Raw genomic sequence first — 25,626 nt, forward strand, 5'->3', positions numbered from 1 at the left:
GTGGAATAGGAATGAAATATAGAGAAAATTGGGTGGGAGAAAGAATAGTGAAATAGATGAAGAAAGAGGGGCAAGACAGGTAAAGAGATTGGATGGTTGGATGACTGTTCAGGAAATAGGAGAGTGGAAATCCACTGTCAGATTGTGGCAGATTTCAGCTGGGAAAGAAGGGCTTGGCTGTCAGAAATCCCTCTCACAGCAATTTTGGTGAGTTAGGGTGGGCCCACATCCCCACTAATCTATTGATCTGCTGCCAAGAGAGGGATAAGACTAGAGAGCCCCAAATCTTTGGAGGCCAATTCTTAAACCTTAGTGAAGCAGCTATGACAAAGCTGCACAACTGGGAGCCAATATACTGTTGGGAGATACCCTACACAATGCAGGGCTATTTTTTGTGAAGATCCAGCCATTTTATGGGCCTAAATCACAGAGTGACGATGCATTAGCGAAGATTACCCCATCACCCTTACCTGAGATTACATAAATCTAAGCTTGAATTAACCCTTGTGTTGACTTCAGGTCAAACTGACCCGTTATCAATTTTTGTTTTATATCAGAAAATATCTTATATATTTATATATAATATAACATTAGCACAAACAAAAGGAGTCGAAAAAAAAGTGTTTCTTTCAAGGTAGACGGGAAGACAACACAAGAGTCCATAAAAACAGAAAGAAAGAAAAAAAAAAGCTTAAAAAGCTCTGTAGAGCTGAAGGGGTCAGTGTATGTTTTGGTCATTCGATTTTCATTTCATTAACAGGTAAAAACAAAACAACGAATGGTTATTTGATTTTCGTTTTAAAATACAAAATTAATTAAAGCTGCGAGCAGCGATGGACGGGCCCTTGCGCCTCTGCGCGCGTCGGGGTTACCGGCCGGATGCCGCTCCTTGCGACCGTGCATTCGCGCGGCATTCAGACGCCGCAAATCATCAACAATGAAAAGGGAACTCCCTGCCGAGTTCAACGATAGCTCACACAAGACTCTACGTCATACGGTTCATTAGCTGTGAAAAGGGGCGTGGCAAAAGCGTAGGGGGCGGTGATGGTCAAACCATCACCAATTAAAAAGGAAGTCTGTGCTGAGTTCAATTATACCTCACACAAGACTCTACGTTAGATGGGTAAGGTTTTATGAAAGGGTGGGTGGCTTAAGCATAGGGGGTGGGCCAAACCATCACCAATGAATAAGGAAGTCTGTGCTGAGTTCAATGATATCTCACACAAGGGTCTACATGAAACGGGTCATTAGTTATAAAAGGGGGCGTGGCTAAAGCATAGGGGGTGGGCCAAACCATCACCAATAAAGAATGAAGTTTCTGCTGAGTTCAATGACACCTCACACAAGACTCTACCTTAAACGGTTCAAATGTTATGAAAGGGGGCGGGGCCTGAGTAAGTGGGCGTGGTCATATTAGAGGGGGCGGATCAGTATCACATGTAGACCACACATTCTGAGTTTCATGTAAATCGGATGATGTTTGTCATATAAGGAAGATTTCCTGATGCCAGCGGGGGGCGCTATGACCAAAAGTCAATTTTGGCCTGTAGGTGTCCTCAGGCCTGGACCCTTGTCAATCGTGAGAAATTTCGGGCAGATACGACAACGTACACTCAAGTTAAAACAACTTCTTTGTTCATCGCTAAACACTCAAAATGGCCGCCACGCACGCATACCGTCTGGCCGAAAGTTTTTCTTTTAATAACTTTTCATTGTTAAGGTGTTGGGATGGTACAGCAAGTTTGAAGTCCATCGGATGAAATCTCTAGGAGGAGTTCGTTAAAGTATAGCACCTTGACTTTTAGGCCTACTTCCTGTTGCTACTAGGGGTCGCTATGACTTTAAGTAAATATCGGCCATTATTTGTCCTCGGGGTTGGACTCTTATGAATCGTGAAAAGTTTCGAGGTAATCGGACAACGTATCAAGTTACACCCACTTCCTGTTTCGACAGGGCCAAAATGGCCGCACGCCCTATGACGAAAAGTTTTTCTTTTAACAACTTTTCATCTTTAACATCTTAAAATGGCACAGACCGAGTTTGAAGTTGATCAGATGAAATCTCTAGGAGGAGTTTGACGTACGACATGTGGAAATGGCCCAAAAATCGCACTAATTTCGAACTTTGTAATACAAAATGGCGGACTTCCTGTTGGGTTTAGGGTATGGCTCTAATGAAGTTTTTTTACATCTTGACATGGTACATATGTGCACCAAGTTTCGTCGAGTCTACGTTAAACGCACTGCAGGGGCGCCAATTTGCGCCTTAACTTTCTAGAGCTGCGCAACCCAATTTTGCGCGCTATTCCGAAACCCTTAAAATACGCACATTTTCACCAGACTTGATGCGACCGCCAAATTTGGTGAGTTTTTGAATATGTTAAGCCCCTCAAAAAGGCAATTCATTTGACGGGAAAAAGAATAATAATTCCTTCAGTTTCAATAGGGCCTTCGCCGCTGTCGGCGCTCGGGCCCTAAATATGAACATTTTTAACATGCTTTGATTTTCATTTCCTATTTCATATAACAAAAAATGAAATCACTAGAAAACAGAAACGAAATAATGCAATTTTTTTCATATTCTGAGACCGGATGTTGCATTTCCAAGGCAGTAGTACGTTCTCTTAATACATCCATGAGTATCACCAGTGTAGCAACCCGGTCTCATGGCAGTTCGTGATATGGTCACGTTATTGAATCTATTGAGTCGTGGACAGGACACGATTATGTCGGTTTTTTCGTGTGGTAATTACGAATTTTAAAGCAATGTATTTCAATGGGAAGCACTGAACGATGTCGGTAGCGAGTAGTATTGATAAGGCGAAAGTCCGCGCATGGAGGTTGGTCGGGGCGGTGGACGGGTCAAACAACACAGGACTTTCACCCCGGAGACCGGGGATCGCGTCCCGCGTGTTGCAGTGCCTTTCCTCGTTATTCTCTTCCTAACCACAACCGTCCAGTTGTTGTCGGCGTGTCCCGCGTGTGACGGTTCCTTTCCCCGTTCTTCTTTTCCTAACCACAACCGTCCCGTTGTTGTGGCGTTTCGTTTCCCCGTTGTTGTGTGCCCCTGCGCCTGGGGATGCGCCCGGGGATCGCGTCCCGCGAGTGGCAGTCCGTCCTGTTGTTGTGGCCGGCGTGTGGAGCCTCATTTCCCCGTTGTTGCGTCCCCCAGAGCAGGTTCGAAAATCGTGACTTGTACACGTAATAAACGTCAAAATCGTGACCTGTACAAAAATCAATAAATCTAAATAACCTGACTATTTCACGACCTGGCGTTAGACCGGTTTGGGTGTAGCCTACCAGCTGTGCTTTAACCCAGGCTGTAATTGAGGGAAACTGTAGCCTAACTTCCTGAGCGACTGATCATCCATTTTTTGCACCTCTTTACATAAATATACATAAATATGGCATCATGAAATACATAAATGAGGCAATACATATAAACATAGGCATTAGTCATTATAGTTCAATATATGTTTTACTTTTATTTATTTCAGGGGACTTTGATTTATTTCCATCTAGTTATTTGCACGTTATATTCAAAGGAAGTTTGGTTATCTCACAGACTTAGACTAAAAGCAACTAGCAAGCCATCCTGACATCGGTGCATCAAAGCATATCTATCTGCAAAGAAAAGAAAATATGAATAAAACACAAGTGCGGCTGATTCGTCTGATTCCCAGCTTAGCTAGAGCGGGAATAAATAAATGTGACATTATGAAATAAAAGTCCCTCCAAGCATTATCAAGAGGATAGGTTTCCAAAGTCATTTTAGCCTGGGCTGAAAGCAACACTGGCAGTGCAGCGTAAGCCCACACTGGCGCTGTTGAATTGGAAATGACAACATTTGGTCTCTGAATATGATAAAACAGGCCTTTTTTCGTTTCCCTTTTGCGAGTGATTTAATTTTTTGTTATATGAAATAGAAAATGAAACTCAAAGCATATTTTAAATTTCTCCCATCCCCTTTTGACCATGAAAAGGAAAAAACACCTTTTATTTCAATTTCAAATTTTGTATTTTAAAACGAAAATCAAATAACCATTCGTTTTTTGTTTTTTATTACATGTTTATGAAATGAAAATCAAAGGACTAAAATAGAAAACTGACCTGAAGGGAACTGCATTTGGGACATAATACTGAAGCGAACTGCATTCGGGACATAATACTGAAGCGAACTGCATTCGGGACATAATACTGCATGGCTCCATTTGTAAGGTGCAAAAACATGGATAAGAGCAACATTTTCACTCTCATTCCAAGAGAGAGAACAGCCATACTCTCATGGGTGTGTGTAAAGTAGTGATGTCCAAATGAAGCTTCATTAACCATTGTATTTGTTGACTCAAATAGATGGTGCTTCTGGATTAAAGAAAAAGAGTCAAGAAATGGCAATTCAGTGTGCTTTCAACCCTTTTTTGGACAGAATTAAAGTGCCATCTATTAGGCTCAGAAAAATCAAGAAAATGCACTACTGTTAGGTACAGAGCGCAAGCTTTCGGGCAATTAGCCTAGCTTAGTATAAAGACTGGAAGCAGGGAAACAGCTAGCCCAGTTCTATCCAAATTTAAAAAATCTCCCTACCAGCACCACTAACGCTTATTAACACATTTTATTTTATTAACATGTACACAAACAGAAATGTAACTATTTCCTGTCCTTACACTAGTTAGGCTATTAGCCTTTTGTTTCCATTATTATTTGGTTATTTGTGAAGGGGGTGCGTTCAAGCTGTATTACGATGCACTTTAAAATCTACATAACCATTTTCAGAATGCTGAGCGCTAAACATGTAACAGCGCTAAATGTCATGTGTCTTTCAAATCATTGCTGACCTAGAGGAGATTCCTCTTAAAGTGCTCATATTATGCTCATTTTCAGGTTCATAATTGTATTTAGAGGTTGTACCAGAATAGGTTGATGTGGTTTAATTTTCGGAAAACACCATATATTTGTTGTGCTGCACATTGCTGCAGCTCCTCTTTTCACCCTGTGTGTTGAGCTCTTTGTTTTAGCTACAGAGTGAGGCATCACACTTCTGTACCATCTTTGTTGGGAGTCCCACGCAGTGACAGTATTGCTAGCTAGTAGTTGCGGTTGCGGCGAGCCGCTATACTAGGGGTAACGCGTACCAGGTGGTCGCATAAGGCGGCGTTACGTCGTTCGTTACCGCGAAGTAAAGGCTGGACTACAATAGAGCTGTTTGGAGCAGTTTGTGAACAGTGTTTTCTGTTGGAGATGGTAAGTCCCTTTGTGGTGGACTTTGGGCTTTTTCACTTTGTAAACCGATAACGTGCACAAAAAGATATATAAAACAAAGTAAAGGGGGACAGCCAATAAGCATAATATAAGCACTTTATGATTATGGCCATTAAATATTGTGGTTGTGAGAAGGACGACCATGAACTTCTGAATCAACGGGGGTAGCTCACTCTTTCCTCAGATCTCATCAGGAGACCTTGAGGGTAATTAGAGACCAGTGACCTTTATTTAGATGGTATGACTCAGGCCTTGCCTTATTCACCTCTGCAACTGTGAATTATAATTGACCTGCTTATGTGTAGGCTATACCAGTGGTTCCCAAAGTGAGGTCTAGGGAACCCCATGGGTTAATGAGTGGGTCCCTTGCAAAAAGGCGAATAAGTATTTTCACTATAATTCGAAAACACAATGACAGAATGTATGACTATTTGTCACTGGTTTCATACACTTTCTGAAAATAAAACATCTAAAAGGAAAAATCCTACCGGATGGTAAGCCTTGGGAGGAAATCTTAACAAATGGGGGTCCGTGGTCTAATTTGTGTTATTTTAGGGGTCTTTGACATGAAAAGGTTTGGAAACCACTGCGCTACACAATGAATGAGGAAAATGTTACAAACGGCAAATCAAATTCCTTGCCTTCCATCATTTTCTTTTTATCTTTTTTTCATTGGAGATATTGAACAAGACGGAACAAACATGTGCTAACACATAACATCAAACAATTTCTGTCTGTCATCTAGTGCCATGACAGAAATTTTGCTTACTACTGTTAGAAGCAATTTTCACAAACACTCAAATACTTGCAGCAACCCGCATGTAGAAAAATGCAGCAGTACTGGAAATGTAATACAAACTTTTTTTTTTGGTCTTAAATCTGAATCACATCAAAGCAGCCTAAATCATATAGATTATATATCGGAATAAAAGTCTTCCAGATGAGTCATTGTAAAACCACAGCAGGCACTAAAACAGTATTTTATAACAGGACAAGGAACAAACTCGAAACTAAAAGCACACCTGCTGTGCTATAACTAAACATTAACTCCTACCTGCTAGTGAGTCAGAATCCTAAAGCAGATACAACAAAATGAATGTACAGGAAGTATCACATAGTTTATGTAATTTAATAAACATGACTCACTACCATCGCAATGAGAGAAGGCTAATCATAATTGATTCGATACACATAATTGTATTTCCTTTAAAATACTCCAAGACTGGTGGGAGCGGGTAGGCCGTCTCTCCTTCAGATTTTAGTGGAGTGAAACCCTCATGCATGTGGATGAAAACTGTCAGTACTCCACTGGCAAATGATGTTACATAAGAGAAGTGGGATGTTTCATATGGGAGCCTGATAGCGGTGTAGATGGCAGAGGATAGAAATATAAGTAAGTAGTGTGTGGCTTTAGAAGCTGCACAGTGAGAGTATGAAGCACCTAAAAGATTGCATCAATTGTGTTGTGTTCTCTCTTAAACTTTCAAAGTTTTATTGAGCAAATGTCAGCAATGATTTTCTTGACTCTAGAACTGAAAATGATATCATTGTTGTATCAAATTTGAATAGGAATTGGAGCCGGAAATTACGCTTCTTGAAGGGTCACAGGAAAACAAAGAAGAAGCGATTGGGAATAAAAAAAATATCTCATGAATTCTATTATTTTAATCTGGGTCCAAAAGAATGAATCATACAGATAGGTTTGTCTCTGATCGACTACCAGCCCATAATCTCTTTGGGGATTTAAATTCTTCTTAGCTAGTCCACTTCAAATGGAGAGAATTTTAACTCGCTCTGCGAAATGCATGAGAGCTGTTTGCATCTCTCCAAGGGCAACATCAATGTGGTGAGGTCACACATGGCTAGAATATGTAAAAAACCCAGTCAGGACTGGACTCAATAACACAAAGGGCCAGTATGAGTATCCAACTGACTAACAGCAAGGCAGAACATGGTGTTTGAAAAGAGCTTTGTTTCAAAATGAAACATCCATCGTTTAAAAAAAGTGACACCTACTCTAAAACACTGACTGACAGCATTAATTGGTACACAGCACGCATGAGAACTTTCCAAAAGGGCTTACATAACTTCCATCCTTGGTGAACAAAACACCAGTGTAAAATCATCTAGTGATTGATTGATTCGATTATTATACTACACTGGTGCATAGCCTGTTCAAAACGGGTCTGTTCGGAACGGGCTGATCGCTTGGCCCTCATGTATTGTTGCTTGCAGCTTTCTCCAGAACCGCTCATCCAAACAACTTCACACTCGACACTGCGCTTCCTTGGATCCTGAGCAACACACCTGCCATGACACAGCCTAGTTGCGTCCCCTAGCAATGCTAGAGCACTTCTTAACAGCTAGCTATTTGGGACCAAACAAATGTGTTCATTCCAAAAAGTTACATCAATGATTCTTGAAATGTTTGAGTTTGCTACAATGTAGTCTGAAACGAGAACATTCCCAGGATAATCACTGTGTGTGTGTTGCCGCTGTCTGACTTCGTTCTCTTCGGGAAACAACAACAAACTTCGAGCTAGCAAGTTAAACGCAGAAAGTTGCAAGTTATAAAGAAAATTTGGATTGTGCCACAAGGAAGGCCTGCTTGGTTCTTTCTTTGAATGATTGTAAAGATTTACAATGATTGTAAAGATTTACAAAAGACTATGTTAACGGCATTTACTCTCTAACTGGGACGTTTTGGGACTGATTGGCGGGGATTTGCTATGGACATAATATACACGGCGATACACACAAGAGCATTTTACATTTAACCCTGTACTAAGCTAATTTAAATAGATCACGTTACTGTACTGTGTGAATATTTAGCTTAATTTAGTATTGTGTGTGGCGTTTTCTTTTGTGGGTTGCAAATGTTCCACCGAAACAAGTTCCTTCCCAAGGCTATTTTGCAGAGGCACGGTCATTGAGTCTGACGCTTAGCGCCGCCCAAGACGATTGTAATTGGTTTAAAGAAATGCCAACAAACCAGAGCACATTTTTCTCCCATCCCAGAATGCTGTGTGGAGTAGGGTCTGGCAATGCGAGACTAGCTACAATATAACATCTCTCTCACCTTTTTCTTCAACTGTTCTTGAATGTACTGTAGCGAGCGACAGAGAGCAAGCTGTACCCAGCATGCGGTTAGGCAGTGTAACAGTTAATCGGGGTCCCTTCTCAATAAACTACACTGTGTGTACTTAACACGCTACTAATAAATATGTATTGTAGATCTCTATAACTTGCACAATAGACATTGCAGTTCCTTGGGTCCATAGCAGTATGACTGCCAAGTGTGATGTCGATCAGATAAACGGTTGTTGAGAAAATCAAAAGACAGATGGACAGACAGACAGAGGCTCCTTCCATTTCATTTAGATGTTAATGTCAATGATTTCGCCAAGACCTACATTATTAAGTTATGTTATAAAGTTGAGCTCTATAATATGTTAACAAACATTTGCCCCTTTAACCATCCTGCAGTGACAGAGCAACATAAGCGTTCATCTGGTGTCATGTTTCTGGCAAATGTATGTCCAACAATTACTCTCCTTTTAGCTCTGTTTTGGTCTCAACTCCTGAGGGAAATAGCTTTCTCTTTAGCTGCTAAATGCTTCAGTTATTGTTCACCAGCTTACAGAGCTTTATCATTGAAATCAAATGCCAGCTAGTAAGGGATGTAGGTTTATTTTCAGAATCGAGCTGGGAAACAATAAAGTCAGAGGTCCTTAAAGCTATAGTGTGTAGTTTCTGTCGCCCCCAAGAGGAATTCTAAGTAATGACAACACCACTGTCGGCGCAGCCACAGGATAAAAGCCTTACGTGATCGCGCACGTGCCACCACCCCTCCTCGATGCAGTTGCTAGCAGCTAAGGAGGACAGCAGGATTAAAAAAAACATGGACTCTTCAGAAGAGGTAATTATCTTCACTTGAGTTTCTGCGCGGGAAAGTCACCGGACGACAATCTTCTGAACATAGCGACACTGAGAAATACAGAGGGAGTTGTGTGGAGCGGATAGTCTTAATTAGCTTTGTAGCAACTCATTTGGCAATGGCTTGAATGTAACGGACATTTAATTAATATCAAAAAGTAACACACTAAAGCTTTAATTGCAAAGAAAAAAAGGAAATGTAAAGGTAATGTCCTGCATTTGGATACATTATCAATCTAGTAGTAACATTATGACGAAATTGGTTATTGTGCTTTTCATACAAATAGAATCTTCACCCATAACAATGCTATGTAAGCCAATCACATAGCAAATAAATAAATAATCAAAATCACATTTAGTTTCCTTAGTAGAGAACTGTTTATGATAAATACTGTTGTATTTCCATCCTTACTACTGACCTGCCGTATCTTTGACTGATGTTGTTTAGGAGAATATTAAAGCTTTAGTGTGTAACTTTTTGATATTAATGAAAGTCCGACAAATTCAAGTCATTGCCAAATGAGTTGCTACAAAGCTCATCAGCTCCGCACAACTCTCTGTATTTCTCAGTGTCGCTATGTTCAGAAGATTGTGTCGTCCGGTGACTTTCCTGCGCAGAAGCTCAAGTGAAGATAATTACCTCTTCTGAAGAGTCCATCATGTTTTTTTAATCCTCCGTGTCCTCCTTGGCTACTAGCAACTGCATGGAGGAGGGGTGGGGGCGCGTGCGCAATCACATAAGACTTGTATCATGTGGATGCGGCGAAAGTGTTGTTGTCATTACTTAGAATACCTCACAGGGGCGACAGAAACTACGCACTGTAGCTTTAAATGAAAGTAAAATCAAAGAATAACATGTTTTATTCAACTCAAAGAAAATGGTGTATGTTTTGCGCCCCTGTAAAGGGGAAAATAGAAAGTAAGACACAGACATGATAAAGAAATCAAAAACAGATCAGCAGATCACAATTGGTACTTAAAACAAGAAACAAATACAAAGTTAGGGAAATAAAGAAAATACTGCATTTTTCCCAAAATCTTATAAACGGCAGTCCTTCCAAAAAATGTGGACTTTTTTTGTGATTGTTACGGGCAAAAATGCTTGATTATGCGGCAAGTTTTCTTAAAAAATGCGATGCAATATGCGGGCTATTTATGCAATTTTATGCGATGAAATTGAGGGAACTTGCAAAAACTGTGGTTAGATGAAAAAGACAAAAAAAGTGATTCCCCCTGCTTTTCGATGATGTTCATGTCGCGTAATTACGTCACTTCATAACGTTCCGATGGCAACAGGGAAAATGGCTGCTCTTATGTGAAGTAAACGCAACATTTTTCAACTTTCTGCTAAGATATATGTGACTTTTTTGCAACGAAAATGCGGGGATTATTAAATCATGCAAGCCTCCACCAAGGCTATGCCCTATGTTAACGGAAGTGAAAAATAATTTGTGTATCTGCCCGTGAATTGGATTTGCTCCTTGGTGGAGGTAAGGCAGCATCCATATAGGGGATGTGGCTGATGAGCAGGGCAAACCAAAACAGTAAAGTTGCAGGTCTTGAACCAAAATAATGATAACTACATGGGTTTGTAAATATGAGAGACCTCTTTCACATAGTGATTTGAGCCATTGTTAATATAAAAATATTGATTATTGCAGCTTTAACACAATTCAGTTTCTATGAGAAATTAGCCAGCAACATTGAACAGGAACTGGACTAGACTCACAGATCACTTACTGTGATAGGGCTGCTGGCCAAGAATGAGACACTTCCAGGATAAGAGAGAAAAAATTGAATTGAGACCAAGAACTAATTTCAGCGCTGCAACCTTGAATATTGCTTGCCTGGAGTTCATGGTCTCCAGGCATGCAATATTCAAGCATGCAATAGAAAACATATGATAGAAAACATTAAAAAAAAAAAAAGTCTGGCAAAGACTGAAAGAAATGATTTGCATTGTAATTCAGCATAAGAATAAGAGTAAAAAGAATAAGAAAAGTGAAAGGAACTGTAAGCTTTCTTACTTGCAGTGAGGAAAAGCACAGAAATGGAAACACTGTATGCCGTCTCTCATATATGTTTGCCTACTGCTCTCTATATTTAGACTTTTTCATGTCTATTTAAAATAATCTGAGAATTCATTCTTTGCAAGCCAGCATCCTAGGTCTTCACTTCAGACACACATTGTTTGCAAAGTTAAAACATCCCCCATGTGTGGGCGGATACCGAGAGGCATCAGGTAAGGGTAAGAAATAAATTGAATTTACACAATGACCAGGCAACGTGATACAACGTCCCCAAGGACAAACACTGAGTCATCAATAAATTAGATAAGGAGAAGTGCTTCAGAGTCTTTGCTTTGGTATCTTAGCACATTTTTGTACAGCGCACACACACACACACACACACACACACACACACACACACACACACACACACACACACACACACACACAAAGCTCAAAAGGGATGATGACTAAAACTCCAAAGAGGGGAACATAGTTGGAAAAAAAAGAAAATTCCATAACAGTCTTGAGGAAAATCTAATCAGGGCCAAGGCTCTGGCTGCTTCAGGTGGAAGAAAAAGGATTCACTGCACTGAAATGAGAACTGGGTAAATTATCATTTGATATGAAGTACCATCAAAGCGTAGAAGCTTTTGGGTTCTGTCTCTAATTTGCTCTGTCTTTCTATTTTTGTACATGTCCCAAATGTTCAATCATGCGCTTCCATCTTTCATGTCGGTGTTGTTATCTCTCGTGCGGTCTCTGCACTGTGGATCTGTCACTGATCACTAACTTTGATCCCTGATGATCACATGATAACATGCACTCTCATCATCGCAGCCTTAGAGGCTCTCACAGGCTTCTTTCAGTGCATTTCTCAGACGCTCCATTTCTCACACTAAGTTTGGCCTTGGGTGTGTAACTTTCATTCTTGAGCTTAGGATCAGACCGTGCTGATTAAGACTGCGACATTGTTGAAATCTCAAAAAGTAAAGTTCTTAAGTGGACCTTGAGTTACGATTTTTCCCCTGTCAAAATCCGGTCTTGTTTCAGCCATTGCAACAGTTTTACTCTTCCTCAAATAACTTCAGAAAGCTCAGTCACTCGCTGCTGAGAGGACATAATGATGCACACCTGTTTTCACTTCTGCTGATTGAGCAACAGGCAGAGTTAAAAAAAAAAAAAAACACACACATGCACACCACAGTATGGCTGAATACGTTTAACGAGACATAACCTTGTGGATTTCAACAACCTTTTGATCTGTTATTTGTAGAATCTGATAAATTACAAAACAAACTTTGGACTGAGATTTATGTAATACATAAAAAAAAAAAATGTAATGTTAGTAAACCAGGCCTGGTGAGAAGATAGGGAAGCAGCCTTTTGTTCATCAGCAAATCCACACATTTGAAAACTAGAATAAGATTAGATAAAATAAGTTAATCTGTTTTTTATGTCAAATTATCGCAAAAAAAAAGTATCTACGCTTGGCTGGGGTGGAAAAGTCTATCCATAACGGAAACAGACTTAGCAAAGGAATGTACGTGGGCATGTGAGTTAAACGGTTAAAAGGTTCAGCTCGACCGAAGAGACGAAAACATCAGAACATCAGCGTGGGCAGATGAGAATACAGGAAACAAACATGAATGCCATTTTGAATGCCAGTTTGACTTTTTTACTTGACTTTAACATCTCATTGCACTCTTGTATGCAATGGTGTAATGGCGCCCGACTTGAGAATTAGCGCCACATATTGTTTATTTCAATATTCAGCCTGTTCTTATAAACCATTCGTTCAAAAAGCTACGAAAAGTTAAGCACTGTAATTCGTAAGCATTCCACGTTTTTTTGTGTTTGTTGCTGTATTCCCTACATTGACGGCCGCTGGATAAGAGCGCGGCTGGCCGCATAGGGAGGAGGAAATACGTGGATCTTAGGAGTGTTTTAATCCAAACCACGATCTTTTTCCGGAAAATTATCTAGTCATTTTGGTACCTGGTTTTGACTTTCGTCGCGTCAAAACGCTCATATTATGTGGACTAAATTTAACCGTAATGTCCGCCGAAATGACCAGCAGCTCGCGGTGCTTTGTACCCGGCTCAAAGTCACCTATTTTTGGGTAACTGAACCACCAAGTGATGATGAAAGGCTTGTATCATGTGGACGCGCCAACATTGCTGTTGTCATTACTTAGAATTCCTCATGAGGGTGGCAGAAACTACGCACTATAGCTTTAAACAACTAGCAACTGCGGCTCGGCGTCATGGAGCTCGTAGCCAGCCGGCGTCACGTGACCACCCGGCGTCACGTGACCACCCGGCGGTCTCCTAATTTCGTAGGATATCATACGGACTCGTTCATGAGAGTACGTTGCAATAAACTTATAATTTTTTTCTTTTGCTGACTTTATGGAAATGCTTTTAAAATTTGTGCTTAATTTGGATTGAAACCCGGTCGTTGTTTTTATGAGGATCAGGTGTCAAAATTGTTGTTTTCTATCAAGTGGTTTATTGATTTGATCGATTAATCAATGTTTCGCCATCTTTCTCATCTAATCTGAGGTGAGTCATCAAATAATGAACATTTGTCATCCACAATCACTTAAACTATGTATGGCACTTGTTTATGCACTTTAAAGGGCCTTGGTATTGGTAAATACAGCAGGATGGGATGCGTTTGTTGATGTGGGCAGTTTCAACTTCAGCTAATCAGTTAATTATCTTAAGGTATTTTTTCTCTCTTTGTGTCTTAACCACCACCTTTGTCTCCTTGCCAAGAAGCCGTCTAGGGTAGAGCTGCCATTTTTGTTACATTTCCACCTGGAGTTAGGTTTAGGATTGTGACTTTTAGTTTTGGATAGTTTGTTTAGTTTGGGATTTTTTTTTCTACTCAGGGCTGGTTGGCTTGTTATTTTGCCCAGGGCTCTCACTCAAGTTACATTTAACCCTCCTGTTGTCCTCTGGTCAAATCTGACCCGTTTTCAAAAAGTTTCTATATCAGAAAATTTGAGTTTCTTTCAACCCACGTTGAAAGAAACGTGGATGGTTCCGTAAACGTGGATGGTTCCGTAAAATAAATGATCAGTTAACTACTTTCATCGAATCTGGGTGTTTTATCAAATTTTATAGCATTTTGAAAGAAAAAAAATGATACAAGAAAAAAATTGAAAAAAATAGACAAAATGTCAAAAAAAAAAAAAAGTGGGGAAAAAAAGAACAAAAACGTAAAAAAAAAAAAATAATTAGAAAAACATTGGAAAAAGTGACAAAAAACCTGGGAAAAAGTGACAAAAAAATAATAAATCGGGAAAAGTGAGAAAAAGTGTCGACCAACTTTAGTTTTTAATTTTGAAATTAAAGAAAGAAAAACAAAAAATTGCAGGTTAACGAGAAGACAACACAAGGGTTAAGCTTCTATGTCTGGCAATAAAAGCAAAAAAAGAACTAATTTTCTTCCTCATGTGGTTTTATGTCACTCCCCTAGACCAACTTTGGGTTGCTGACCTGTTTACTGAGTGCTGGTAAGGATGTCATGAGAACCGATTGTTTGGTACCAAGTTGATGCCAAAATTCAGAAAACGTAACGATACTCATTTTTCTTCAGTACCACAGGTACTTTAGGTACCTGGGATGCAATTTATCCGGACCTGACAGGGGCAGCATACACCTACAAGTGTTCTAGTCTGCCGTTAAATGCAGAAGAAGAAAAACATCCACCAGCGCGCAAGAACAATGAAAAGCGCCTCCTCTTCATGCACACACTGAGGGCTTGACAGCACTAAGCCTCTGGCTTTACCGTACATCTACAGCAATGGCTTTCACGAGTTAGGTCTACCTGGAACTCCCAAACCGCAAGTGGGTCAGTTGCCGTTGTTTTTCACCTAGAGCATAACGTTAGCTACGACAGCTGACATTAGCTAATGTTAGCACTTGTTCCAGCGAACCTCTGCCAGACCGACATAACGTCACTTAAAAGTTAACTTTAACCAGCCCGATTCATATGTGAAAGAACATCGGCAAAGCAACACAGACTTAACTTAATACCAATATAAAAGGAGTGTATGTGAAAGTAAATGGGATTCATTGTTTTTTTAGTTTTTTTACCGTGGTAATCATGTAATTTCACTGTTATTGGTATCGACTACTACATTTCTGGTATTGTGACATCCCTATTGTCTTATAGTTGAATGATACTGACATCAGAATAGCCCTAGAAACTCTTTTTGGCCTGATTTTATATTGTGTATTTTTGTTCTGTCATGTAAAGTTACTAATTTTAGCATTTACACAATCAGCAGTTAGTAATTCTTGCCATACAAGTAGCTTTGATTAGGCGTGTATAATTTGATTAACTCGTTTACATGAGAAGTGGAAAAGAACGACTGATTGAGCAGGTCAATCTCCTCTCTCCTGTATGGCACCCACACTGTTAATTACTTCCTTCCTGTCATAAACTGCAGTCACATTACTGCCATGGCACATGGCTCCCATGTAACTTTGCTGCCAAATATCCAACAGCTGAGACTGGGCAGTCGTAACGGCTGGAACCAAACAGCAGGGAGCAGCTGTGGCTGTAAACAGAACTGAAGGTTTATGGGTTTGTGGTCCAACCTATGAAAAACACCTGGACGAATGCATCCAGATACATGTCCAAATAACACTCTGTGTTAAGTGGATACAATAACAGCAACATTTTGTGATATTGTAACGGATAGGAACATGGTAGATTTTCTGTCATGTTGTAATTATGACTGGGTTTATAAATGGGTTAGGGGTAAGGGTTAGGATTGTTCATATAAAAGACGTTAAGGGATAAATAATCGGTTGCAGCGTAGCTACTACAATTTCCAAAACGTTAGTGTTAATGTCGTCAGATAGCAGGTTCTTAAGCTTGTCAGTCATTTCAGCTTCCTATGACAGAGAGTTACTTTGCGCTTGTTAGTCAATAATGTCAGACAGCAGCAGTTCACAAAATTATTGCAAAATGACACACATTTTTTCCATACAGTCTAAGGAAGAAGCTAAGGGCTACTGTTCTCTTAAGTAAGTAATTATAAAGCCAAGTAACTACGGTGGCCGGGAAGTGCAATGCAACATTACAAAGAATGAAACACTTTTACATTTTGGAAAACAAATTTACATTTTGGAAAACAAATTTACATTTTGGAAAACAAATTTACATTTTGGAAAACAAAATAACATTTTAGAAAACAAATTTACATTTTAGAAAACAAAATAACATTTTAGAAAACAAATTTACATTTTGGAAAACAAAATAACATTTTAGAAAACAAATTTACATTTTGGAAAACAAAATAACATTTTCGAAAACAAATTTACATTTTAGAAAACAAATTTACATTTTAGAAAACAAATTAACAAGATGCAAAACACTTTTACCAGTCCCGAAACAAATTTACAAATGACAGATTCTTCACGGAAAGGGAATGTACCACATACCGGAAGTGATGAGGTGTTGTTGGCGGCAGCGGTCAATTTGTGTTGTTGTGAGTGAGTATATGGCGTAAATGAAGTTTATGGTGACTTTACGTGGGTCGGTGTTTGGAGTTTTTTATGACGCGGACCTGACGGAAACATTGGAAAAACAGGGAACGTGACGACAGCCGCGGCCGGATCGGCGCTACAGCAGGGGGCAGCTGAGTCCGGTCTGCAGCGCAGGACCTGGAGCTCACTGCCCATTCCTGGGAGCCAAAACCGACACCACGCAGCTGGAGACCCAGGCCGTATTGCTGGGCCCGCTGGAGGGAAGGGAAGCCCGGGAGAATCAGATCCAGGACTGAACGGAGCGGACTGTCACAGCCCGCTGAAGTTTAAATCACAGGTTTCCTAAAGGGAGTCTCGCGGCGGACTCGGACTGTGGACCGACGCAAACACGAATTTAAAGTCTCGTAAATAAATAAATACATGCAGAAATAAATGAATCATTAGTGGGGGAGTGAGCCTGGACATTTCAGTCTGTTTAAACTTCACTTTGAAGCAGAACCTCTTAGTTCAGAAGGGTGAAGTTTCCGTTTGTACTCATATCTGTGAACTGATTATAATAAATATTCTTTGTATTAACACATTAATTAGTCTCTTTGTCTTTTTGTTTAAAAAACTAGAACATCGCATGAGATTTTGACGATTTATAGTGATTTTATTTCCGTTAGACCTTTGCCTACATCGACATTGGCGATGCATTAAGGCGACGGCCCATAGATAGTATATAAGGCAGTGCCTCCCCTGTTCCAAGATGGCGGCTCTATTGACGATTCGATCCATAACTGCCGTAGTCAAGGCGACATGTATACAAAACCTCATCACTTCCGGTATGTGGTACATTCCCTTTCCGTGAAGAATCTGTCATTTGTAAATTTGTTTCGGGACTGGTAAAAGTGTTTTGCATCTTGTTAATTTGTTTTCGAAAATGTAAATTTGTTTTCTAAAATGTTATTTTGTTTTCCAAAATGTAAATTTGTTTTCTAAAATGTAAATTTGTTTTCGAAAATGTTATTTTGTTTTTTTTCAAAATGTAAATTTGTTTTCTAAAATGTTATTTTGTTTTCCAAAATGTAAATTTGTTTTCTAAAATGTTATTTTGTTTTCCAAAATGTAAATTTGTTTTCCAAAATGTAAATTTGTTTTCCAAAATGTAAATTTGTTTTCTAAAATGTTATTTTGTTTTCCAAAATGTAAATTTGTTTTCCAAAATGTTATTTTTTTTTTTTTTTTTTTTTTTTTTTTTTTTTTTTTTTTTTTTTTTTTTTAAAATGTAAAAGTGTTTCATTCTTTGTAATGTTGCATTGCACTTCCCGGCCACCGTAAGTAACAGATTGTCATCTTCGACATGTTATGTGCAACATTATCATATTGCTACACTGTAAGTAAGAGATCATGTACAGCAAGCTGGTCCCTGGACAACTGTTAATTATCTGGGCCACTCAGATCAGCAAGTGAAGATGTTTCAGCAACCACTGAAATACCACTAGTTATTGCCTCAATTAGTGTGCATATGAAAGCAAAACATATGTAGACTATACATAATACATTATAGCAATGATTTTTTTTCCTCTAGTCTCTTATGTGCACATCCAACCTTCTACTGCACAACCTAATGCACTGTACAGATATTGTATGTACACTTAAGCTGAAAAGAAAAGAAAAATGTCATTATATAGTCCAACTTGCTCTAGGTGCATATACACAAAAAAGCACTGAATCCTGAATCTCTACCTTCCCTCTTGCCTGTCCTGTCTGTGTTACTTAGGTTGCAATTGATAGTGTCTCTCCTATTACATCTCCCAGCTGTAGTCGGCAGCTCTTAGTACGGTTCACTATATTGGCTTATGTTGTGGACCGAAGAAAAGGCTCACCTCTTCTCCCTCTCTGTACTGGTTGGAGCCCAGTGGTATTGATGGGCATAATGATTCTTTTCACAAAATCAGTTCCTTAGATTTGATACATGTAAATGTATCTAACCTTTCGAGTTTTGATACATGCAAAATATGGCGTCAGTTTCTCCGCTACACTCCGTTATAGTACATGCACGTTCAACAGCTAGTGCTGCCCGCCCCACAAAACTTCTCTTGAATACATTAGCAGTCATAAGTTTACATTAATAAAGATACAATTGATTCAGCATCCCACGTGTAGCAGGGGCCCCAGTTCGGGTTCATTTGATCTTGTTCAGTTGGTGGCTGTCAGGCAGGATCGACTCGAATCACTCGTTGACGCCCACGTTCGAGACAATGATTTCCGCTCATTCATTGGTTGTCTCGCTTCCTATGTTTTGAGCAACTTCACCCCCATAGCAGGCAGCGTGAGCAGTGACATACGATACCAGCGATTGCGTGGGCAGTATGAGTGGGAAAAGTCGGGGATTCATGAGCTCTCACTCGGTACATTCGACAGGCTGACCCGGTTAGGGTCGATTAGTTGACTACTCGGTCGTTTTGGTCTTTGTCGAATAAGATCTTTAGTTAATTAGTCATTTTTTAATGGTTTTTCATGCATAATGACTTATTTCCAACAAACTTATGTGCACATTTCTAGTGAACACACGATTTAAAGTGGTGCTTTTGCATGATTCCTTTTGTAGAAACTCATTTCTACAGATATGTCAATAAAATCAACTAATCGATTAGTCGACAAAATCATGAGGGTCAGTCAACTTAGAATTCCTTTAGTCAAGGACAGCCCTACTTCCCTGCAAAGGCAAAAGACCTTAACTCGCTAGAGTGTGAAACTGAGAAAAATGACTTTAAAGTTTCTGTTTTGTCCAGACAAAAGTATTATAGGTAGGACTCCCAAAATTTGACAACTAGTTGCTATAATAAAGAAATGATTGTATAAAAAAATCTTGAGCTCAAAATTGACCCTTCTTTGGCAGTTACTGTACTCTGCCTTTGTATCATGTGCCAAAAACAAGGAGTCATGCAAAGGCAAAAGGCAGTAACTGACATATAATCAATATTTGCTTGCTGTTCACCATACTTACATCCATTATAAGAACACCTATCCAAGGTCTAGGTATCATGGTATTTGTTTTAAATTATTTAGAAGACCTTTGGTTGTTCTATAATGTGCTATAATGATCAGGATAGTGTGGCAACACTAACACAGTGGAACAGTATGACAGATAAGTTACAGTAGTAAGTTGCAGTAGTATACAGTATGAATACAAGAAATATTTTCGCAATAAAGATAATTTAATTCTAATTGAATACAAAGCTATATTTATTGTTTAACAATAAATATATTATGTTTAACACTTTTGCAAGGCACTGTATCTGTCATATTCTCATTAGGGGCTGAGCCCCCCTAAAGGTCTGATCCTAGAATCGCCCCTGGTTAAAGGTTAAGGCCACCAAACTGCTCAAGATGCACAGTCAACAAACTCGACTTGGATTACTACTTTTTAATTCTGAGATAACATTTAGGGGTACCTACTTTTTTTTTTTACGGATGTTAGCGATAACTAGCTTAGTGCTATTATGGATTTGTGTAAGATTTGACATGAACACCTGCAAGAAGGAAATATGGCTCAAACACATATGGATTGTTGTGGACACAGCAGATGACGTGCATTGCTATGGATTATATCTTCCATGGATTATATCGGATTGCATGGAAAGGTAGGATGCCTGTGTATTTAATAATTGGTTTTCGGCATCTGATGTGAGGCTCCGCCAAGTGAGGAGGTGTGTCAGCATCAACGTGACACAGATTAAATTTAACTAGCTCCGGGCTGTCACTGACACTGACAGATCAGAATCATCGCCACTTTATTTCAAAGATATGTCGTGTGTATGTTACGTGGTCTGGTGACAATTAAAAGCGGCAAACTTTGACAGTATGACAAGCCAGAGTACAGTAACCTCACGGTGGCATAGCACAGTAACATCTCTCTTGATGCCTGGCTAAACAAAGTCAGAACACCTTAACTCAACTTCAGCGTGCCAGAACAAAGGCAAAGAGCCGTAACAGCTGTTACGGCGATCTGCTGTGGTTTCTCGTATGGTTTTGGATGTTATGGTTGTCATAGCCCTTTATTTTCTCGTTAAAACAATCAAATTGACTCACGATATTTATTCACATGATAAAGGAGGTCTCAAATACCCCAAAAGTGACATTAACTCATTTTTGCCCAAATATGATGTTACGGCGTTTTGCCTTTGTAGGGCAGCCTAGACCCGATACAAACTGGACACTAAAAAGAGTCATTCAAAAAGCGATTCCTTCGCCCATCACTACCCAGTAGCTCCTCAGGCTGCCCTCACATCTGTGGCCCATCCCTATCAGCCGAGCCTCGAGACCAGCCTAGGCGAGGAGTTAGACAGCTGTGCTTTCCAGCTGTGATTTGTGTAAGTAATTTAAAAAGCCTGGCTGTCTGGCTGATTTGGGGGTACCATTTGTCTGAGAAAGTTGCACCCAATGGGCTCTCGAAGGTAACGCACTACTTGTCTGTTCAGAGGCAGCTGGACTTTTAGCTAGAAAGCTTTAGTGTCAAAAGGGCAAAAGGGATAAACACTCAAACTTGTAACAGAGCAGTTTGGAATGCAGGTGAAGAGAAGATGCACTCCTTGTAATTTTCTTTCTTCGGCTCTTCAGCTTTTTGAAGTATTTTTAGAGGGAAAAATGCACTCCGTCTTGTTGTCGTCACGTTTCCAACTAAAGCACTTTTCTGGCAATCTTCTTCAGCCTTGTCTGCCACACTTTTTGCTGTGATGATTGTGCTAAGAGTCATATGTGAAGCTGAAGATTGATTATTTTTGTATTATGGATTTTAAACATAGCTGGAGCTGAAGGTAGTTACTTAGGACGATTCTCGAGAAGTGCATTCATTCATCCCTTGTTAAAAGGCAGTGAAGTTTGACTCGTAATGTTTCACAGATGACAAATGAATAATGCACCGCACGAGCATCTTCCGTCCCACTTTTACCCTCTAACTAACTCTCTGATAGCCTGTACCGTGCTCCTTTTGTGTTTATTTAATGCCGGCCTGCCTTTTTTGTCTCTGCATGTTCTATTCCATTATGTTCTTCACTGGGTAAGATGTTGTCCTTTGAAAAAATAAAATGTATATTTAAGAGCTTCTCTGTGATGCTTCTTGTGAATTACTGGTGGAGTGACAACCAGACCCGCAGAGAGATGAAAGGCCTTGAAACATCCACAGCATCAGTCGGCTATTCACAACCCAGAATCCAGCATAAAAAAAACGTACCAGAGTATACGTAACGTTATCTCCTCTGGAAAGACAGTTTAAATAAAAATATATATTGTGTAGGAGAATGCAGCCATGTTGTCTATTGTTTTACACTGAGTATCTTCAGTTAAGTATGTTTGAAGCATTCAGTGAATTGTTTCTTTCTTGCCCTATTTTAAACTTTGTCAGGATTTTAAACACTCCTGGCCCAGCCTTGTGAAGCTGTTTCCTGCAACGCAAGCAGCAGGAATTGCATACTTTGTAATGTTTAAAACAAAAACAAAAAACAAGATTAAAAAGAAGTTATTAAGTACATAAACACATTAATTAATTCATTTGACCACATGTGGGATTTTGTTAAAGGTCCTACGACACGGTGCTTTTTGGATGCTTTTATATAGGCCTTAGTGGTCCCCTTACTGGTGCAGAATTACAGCCACTAGAGCCAGTATGAGCTTTCCTTAGTATGTGCCATTTCTGTGTCTGTAGCTTTAAATGCTATTGAGGAGGAGAGAGGGGAGGCAAGGTGGAGAGTGGGGGTGTGGCCTTGACCAACTGCCACTTTGCTCTTTGAAAGCCATGATGTCTCTCTCTCATGGGCGGGCCAGCTTGTCTGTCTGCGCGGGCAAAGCAGAGAAAGGAGAGGTAACCTTGGTCCTTATGACATCGTAAGGAGGAGATTCCAGATCGGCCCATCTGAGCTTTCATTTTCTCTAAGGCAGAGCAGGATACCCAGGGCTCGGTTTACACCTATCTATTTCTTGCCACTGGGGGACCATAGGCAGGCTGGGGGAACTCATATTAATGTTAAAAAACCTCATAAAGCGAAGTTTTCGTGCCATGGGACCTTTAACAATTGGCCATGTTTTAAGCAAGATGATACCCTCCAATTTGTACGTTCCATGATTGTAATGGATTGTAACGATGAGTCCCTTGTTGCTGACATCTTTGATGTCTTGAGTTACATTTTCCACATTGATGTTTGTTTCTGGTTTCCATGAAATCCTAATACTGGTCTTCATTTTTTTTTTTTTGACTGGGTTTAAGCTGGAGCATGTAAATTGTGTTAGCTATACACAACTCAGATACATTTGCAGCTCCAGAGTCCTGCATACGAGACATATCCTTCCACTAAATACCATAAGAATACAGCCAGCCTTGTGTCTTCATTGAGACGGTATATACAAGGGATGAATGGCCACAGGTTAGTAACTTCGCATTGTCTTCCAGCTCTGCCATCCTCCTTCCCTTAATTCCTTCCGCTGTCATTTTCAGCCTACCTCACATCCTAACCTTTCTTCCACCTTGACTTTTCAGTCCCTCTTTAGTCTCGTCCTTGTTATTTATTCTCCCTCCTCACTCTCGTATTTTATCAGCAGAGGTGTCACCTATTGATAGCTCTGACCTTCTTCAGTGCAAGAGCCAGAGGAGAGAGAGTAGAACACTATTTATTAGCCTATATCTAACTGATTTTCTTGCTTTAAGGAAGAATGCTGGTGTACAAAAAACATGTAAAAATGAAGAAAAAAATGCAAAAGTGCATGTTCCAGTTTAAAGAGACTTAAACAACAAAATAGGTCAGTTTCTAAAGTAATAAGGAACAAAAAAATAACAACATTGTTCTATTAATGCCAGCATTTCAGACAGTAAGGGCTTCATACATACCAGGATCGGACTTGGAGAATGTATCCACATCCAGCAGACTCCTGTGGTAATAGAAAAAAAATGTGCAGGTAAAAATGGATCCTTTCAGTCCTTTTTTTTTATTGTTTTGAGACAATGTATTCATTCATTAACATATCCATTTTTGTCTCTTTGGTTTTTTCGCTCCCCTGAGTCTCAGCAAAAGCCCCTGAAAGTTAGGTCATGGGCAGATTTCAAGTGAAACCAACTTCTAAAAATACTTTTCCTGAAATGCAAGCCACAGCGAGCCAAATAAAATAGTGTACACTAGGTTACTCAAAGGCTGATGACAACCCTCAGGAAGAGGAAGATTAAGTAAATAATGTTAATGCAATGGTAATATAGGAAGATTTTTATTAAGCTAAGATAACCAGCTGCTGGCTATAGCATTTGTCATTATGCAACTTAAGATCCTACAAAATACAAAATAACTTGAGAAAAAATGGATGGAAAATGCCATAAATTTCAATATACTGTTGTGCAAAAAAATAAGACAATAAGATGTCTGACATGTAATTCTAGCTGTTTTAAATATTTTTTTGGGAGGCGGTGGGGGGGCTTCATCATCTATCTCTGCATCTGAGTCCACTCCCTCTCCCAGATTTCAGCTGTCTTAACTCAGGTGTCTAGCCACTTCAAGTCTGGTTGATCTCGGGAGGGACTGTACAGGAGCAGCATCTATTTATTATTCAGGAGTGGATTGGAGAGTCAGTCAGCGCACCGCCAGGCAGGCAGGTTGACAGTCCACGAAACCGAGAGAGAACCTGGGTTTTACTGCTTCGTCAGTTAGTCAGTCAGCCAGTCAGCCAGTCAGCCAGCCAGCCAGTCGGTAAGCAGAGCAGCCGACCATGCAGCTTACCTGCCACCAAACAGTACATTCAGGTGTGCTGCTTTGTTTCAAGCTTATAAAATCAACATTAACAATGTATTTTTAGGATGATTATCACTGACTATTTACCAACAGTCTTTCCACATTTTGTGTAACATTTTATGAAACTACATCATGCACTAGACCATCTATACCCGGATGTTTGAGCATGCATGTCCGTGAATATCAATGGTAATCTACTTAGGGCATTGACTGGATCTCATGAAGAAATCAAGACAGTCTATAGGATTTTTAATCGCTTTGATGCAAACTGGAGGCAGCTGATGGGCTTAAACATTTACCTGAGAGCAAAGGGCACCAGGGAGTAAAAACACAGAGACAGACAGACACATTCACACAAATGCATTGTTAGTTACTTAATTAATGTTAATGTTACAAAAATCTAGATTTGTTTAATATAGGTGGTGGAGATGTGGATGCACATCAGGGAATAACATCAGCAGGAGGTATCACAGGTGTTACATCAGAAGAAGTAAAAATAACATTCAGCACAGACACATCTAATTAACTTCTGTCACTCTGATGCTGCTCGATTGCTAATCTGAATATCATGTCAGACAGATTTTACGTCAGACTTTTATTCTGGGCTTAAACTGAAATCTATTTATTTGTATGAGAGTTTGACCTTACCGGCACGAAACGGTAACTTCTATTTTAGTTGCAGGGACTCTGGTGTTGAGCGGATCGAATTCCCCTATTGATGCCATCATCTCGACTCACGACGCTAATGAGCATCCGCAAAGAAAGAAAGAAGAACAAGAAAAGATGATCATTCACAATAGGATCGTGATTGCAGTAAATCCATTGTCGAAGAATCTCCCACTGGTGTTTCCCTTCTGGAGCAGCGGAGGAGGGATAGAGAGAGAGACGGACTGCCAGAGAGTGTGTGTGTGTGTGTGTGTGTGTGTGTGTGTGAGTGAGAGTGAGAGTGAGAGTGAGAGAGAGAGAGAGAGAGAGAGAGAGAGAGAGAGAGAGAGAGCGAGCGCTGTGAGGCAGATTTAAAGTTCATTCATCCTTTGTGCGTTCATGGTGCGCTTCTGGTGTCTGTCCGGGAGGAGGAGGAGAGCGCAGCCAACCGGAGACACCGGCAACAGCACCATGCCCGCCCCCATGTATCATTTATTCACTAAACATACATTCACCT

At 39.9% G+C, this 25,626-nt stretch overlaps 1 protein-coding gene across 1 annotated transcript in view; it reads right to left on the reverse strand.

The window, feature by feature from the left end:
• Positions 1 to 25,362, reverse strand: part of cpne9 (copine family member IX) — a 98,002-nt gene extending 72,640 nt beyond the window's left edge. Inside the window, exons 1-2 of the mRNA XM_039801739.1 lie at positions 25,113 to 25,362; positions 23,576 to 23,616 (exon numbers count right to left, since the gene is read on the reverse strand). Of these exons, the coding sequence (XP_039657673.1) occupies positions 23,576 to 23,616; positions 25,113 to 25,192 (121 nt within the window). The 5' untranslated portion in view covers positions 25,193 to 25,362. The remainder of the gene's footprint in view (positions 1 to 23,575; positions 23,617 to 25,112) is intronic.
• Positions 25,363 to 25,626: the final 264 nt, after the last annotated feature.

Source organism: Perca fluviatilis, chromosome 5 (assembly GCF_010015445.1).
Source record: "Perca fluviatilis chromosome 5, GENO_Pfluv_1.0, whole genome shotgun sequence".
Lineage (NCBI taxonomy): Eukaryota > Metazoa > Chordata > Actinopteri > Perciformes > Percidae > Perca > Perca fluviatilis.